This window comes from Elephantulus edwardii, unplaced genomic scaffold (genome assembly GCF_000299155.1).
Source record: "Elephantulus edwardii isolate Elephantulus edwardi_28Jun2011 unplaced genomic scaffold, EleEdw1.0 scaffold00148, whole genome shotgun sequence".
In the NCBI taxonomy this organism is placed as follows: Eukaryota; Metazoa; Chordata; class Mammalia; order Macroscelidea; family Macroscelididae; genus Elephantulus; species Elephantulus edwardii.
The window spans coordinates 4,627,825-4,630,489 of NW_006399898.1; the positions used below are offsets into that span (position 1 = coordinate 4,627,825).

Below are 2,665 nucleotides of genomic sequence, written 5' to 3' on the forward strand. Positions count from 1 at the left end.
TGTCCACTCAGGCAGGGAGCGGGCTTGCCCAGAGGCGTGGGCTTGGAGCCCGAGGGAGGCCTGGTCCAAGGCCTGCACTGCGTTCTGGTCAGATGAGCTGCCGTGTGTCCGTGTGAACAGAAGTGTGCGGGAGGGGTGGTGGGCACAGTCGGGAGGGCCGAGGGGGCGGCGGGCAGTCAGGAACCCGCCGGACTCAGTGAGAGGAAGAGCAGCTAAAGTGCCCCATGGGGCTGGAGAAAGCCTCGGGGTGAGCTTCCTGGGGCAGGTGGAGGAGGCCCCAGGGGGACTGGGTTCTAGGCCAGGGCCGCGGGTGGGACAGGGACAGGAGGGAGGAGGAACGCCAGCCAGCCTTTTGCTAGAGTGTTGTCAACACAGTCAGCCGGGTCCTCCCGCCGCCCGCCTCACCCCTCAGCTCCTCCGTGGGGTTGGCCCGTGGGCCCCTCCATCCACTAAACAGCCCCCCATCTCTGGGAAGGCCACAGGGGAACCCTTGTCAGGCAGATTGAGTCCCCCTTTTGTGCCAGCCGGAGCCCTGGTGGTGGTGTGTGTAACGGCTGTTAACCAAAAGGTCAGCTGTTCGAATCTGACACTGGTCTGCTGGAGAAAGCTGGGCAGTCTCCTCCTGTAAAGGCCTCAGAGACCGCGAGGTCACTGTGACCGGAACCAGTTCTCGGGTGCTGGGTTTGGTTTCATGCGTCAGTAGGAGCCCTGGTGGCACAGTGGGTTACGTGTTGGACTGTTAACCAACAAGTCAGCGGTTTGAAGCCCCCAGCTGGCCCCATAAAGGTGAGATAGGAACCCCGCTATCCTTCAGGGTCACTGTGCATTGGAACTCCGGTGTCACAGGACAAAGAATGACGTGGTCGCTTCCATAAGCATTGCAGCTTTCAGAACCCTGTGGGCAGTTCCGCTGGGCATGTAGGGTTTCTGTGAGTCGGCCTGGCGTTGGATATGTGTCTCCCAGCCGAGGTCACTGAAATGAATCCACCCCCAGGTCACCACTTCGCCCTGTGATCTCTAAGCTGGGTTCTTAAGCCTGAGATGACATCATGCCAGCTGGCCCCCTCTCGTGCCGGCTGGCCCCCCTCTCGTGCCGGCTGGCCCCCCTCTGGTAACAGTGATCTCGCAGTGGTGGGCACAGGTCTGAAGCAGCCCAGCCCTTAATCGGTATGGCTGAGGCAGAGCCAGAAATGAGAGGGGCGGGAGCCAGGCCCCCGGGCCACGTGCTGGGCTTTGGGGCGGCCGAGGGCCACCCTGCTCAGATGGTCATGTGTGCTCTGCAGACACAGAACCTGCAGCTGAGCAAGGACATGACCCTCAGCAGCAACCGCAGCCTTGCCGAGGGGAACCTGCTGTACCAGCCGCAGCTGGACGCGCTCAAGGCCAGGCTCACCCAGAAGTACCAGCAGCTCCAGGCGCTCTTTGAAGCCTACCAGATAAAGAAGACCAAACTAGGTAAGTCCTCCCCGTCGCCACCAGGACAGGGTTGGCCCAGAGCCGTCAGGCGGGGACTGAGCGTGTGGGGCGACGGTGTCCTCTCTGTGGTGTCTGGGGATAACACCTGAGCGTGTTGGGGTGGTGACATTCTGTCTGGTGTCTGTGTGGGGTGACATCCGAGTGTGGGCAGAAGAGGCCTGAAGGAGCCTCTGTGAGCTGGCCTGTGTCCACTTAGATGGGTTTATGCAGTGCGGATATTTGATTCCCTGAATGGGATTGACCCATCAGCAAGGTGGAAAGGATGTAGGGACATGTAGGGAGTGTGGAGCCCCAGTGAGAGCCTCCTGGGGTCCTCTGCCAGCTCCTTGGGCCCCGGGACCTGCACCTCTCCTCCCAGCAGTGGAATGGTCGTGTGTGACGGGAGGGCGAGCCTGTCATCTCAGGGGCTGGGGTCACGGTGGGGCTGGCTGGACCCTCACCTCGTCCCTATGTCTCTCAGACAGACAGTCGAGCAGTGCCTCCTTGGAGACCCTGCTGGCCCTGCTGCAGGCTGAAGGGGCCAAGATCGAGGAGGACACGGAGGTAAGGCCGCTCCTGGGTCCCGGCTGGGTGGGCCACCTTCCTGGGACATGTGAGTCTAGGTGGGTGTCAGTCCAGCGGGCCCAGGGGGCGCTGGCCAGCTGTGGCCCGGGCATGTGGGCTCCAACAGGGGTTCACACTGATCACAGACTCAGATCCAGGGTGCTGGGGACTTTGCTCAGTGTCTGTCCAGTCCACAGCTGTCACAGGACAGGACAGGCTACCGGGAGAATGAACTCAGTCAGCCTGGCCTGGTCACTACGATCAGGCCACTGGTCTCACCCAGGGCATCAGCCAGGGGCAGACAAGAGAACAGGCTGCAGGCCTGTGAGCAGCGGGACAGGATAGGAGGCCCCTCAGCTGGGGGGTCTGGGCTAGGGGAGCAGAGACACCCTGTCCTCACGTGGTGCCTTCCCGGAGCGGCCCCCAGACCGACGGCAGGATCCCCTGCTTGGGGCTGCCCTTGGGCCCTGGGTGGTGAGGGTGCCGGTGCCTGTTAGTGCCGTCAGCCCCCGTGTCTTTCAGAACATGGCCGAGAGGTTCCTGGACGGGGAGCTGCCCCTGGACTCTTTCGTCGACGTGTACCAGAGTAAGCGGAAGCTGGCACACACGCGCAGGGTGAAGATCGAGAAGCTGCAGGAGATGGTGC

At 62.5% G+C, this 2,665-nt stretch overlaps 1 protein-coding gene across 1 annotated transcript in view; it reads left to right on the plus strand.

Moving 5' to 3' along the window:
- The first annotated feature begins 1,169 nt into the window (after positions 1–1,169).
- VPS37B (vacuolar protein sorting 37 homolog B (S. cerevisiae)) overlaps positions 1,170–2,665 on the plus strand; it is a 2,933-nt gene continuing 1,437 nt past the window's right edge. The window contains exons 1-3 of the mRNA XM_006894697.1: positions 1,170–1,455; positions 1,937–2,019; positions 2,542–2,661. Coding sequence (XP_006894759.1) covers positions 1,170–1,455; positions 1,937–2,019; positions 2,542–2,661 — 489 coding nt within the window. The remainder of the gene's footprint in view (positions 1,456–1,936; positions 2,020–2,541; positions 2,662–2,665) is intronic.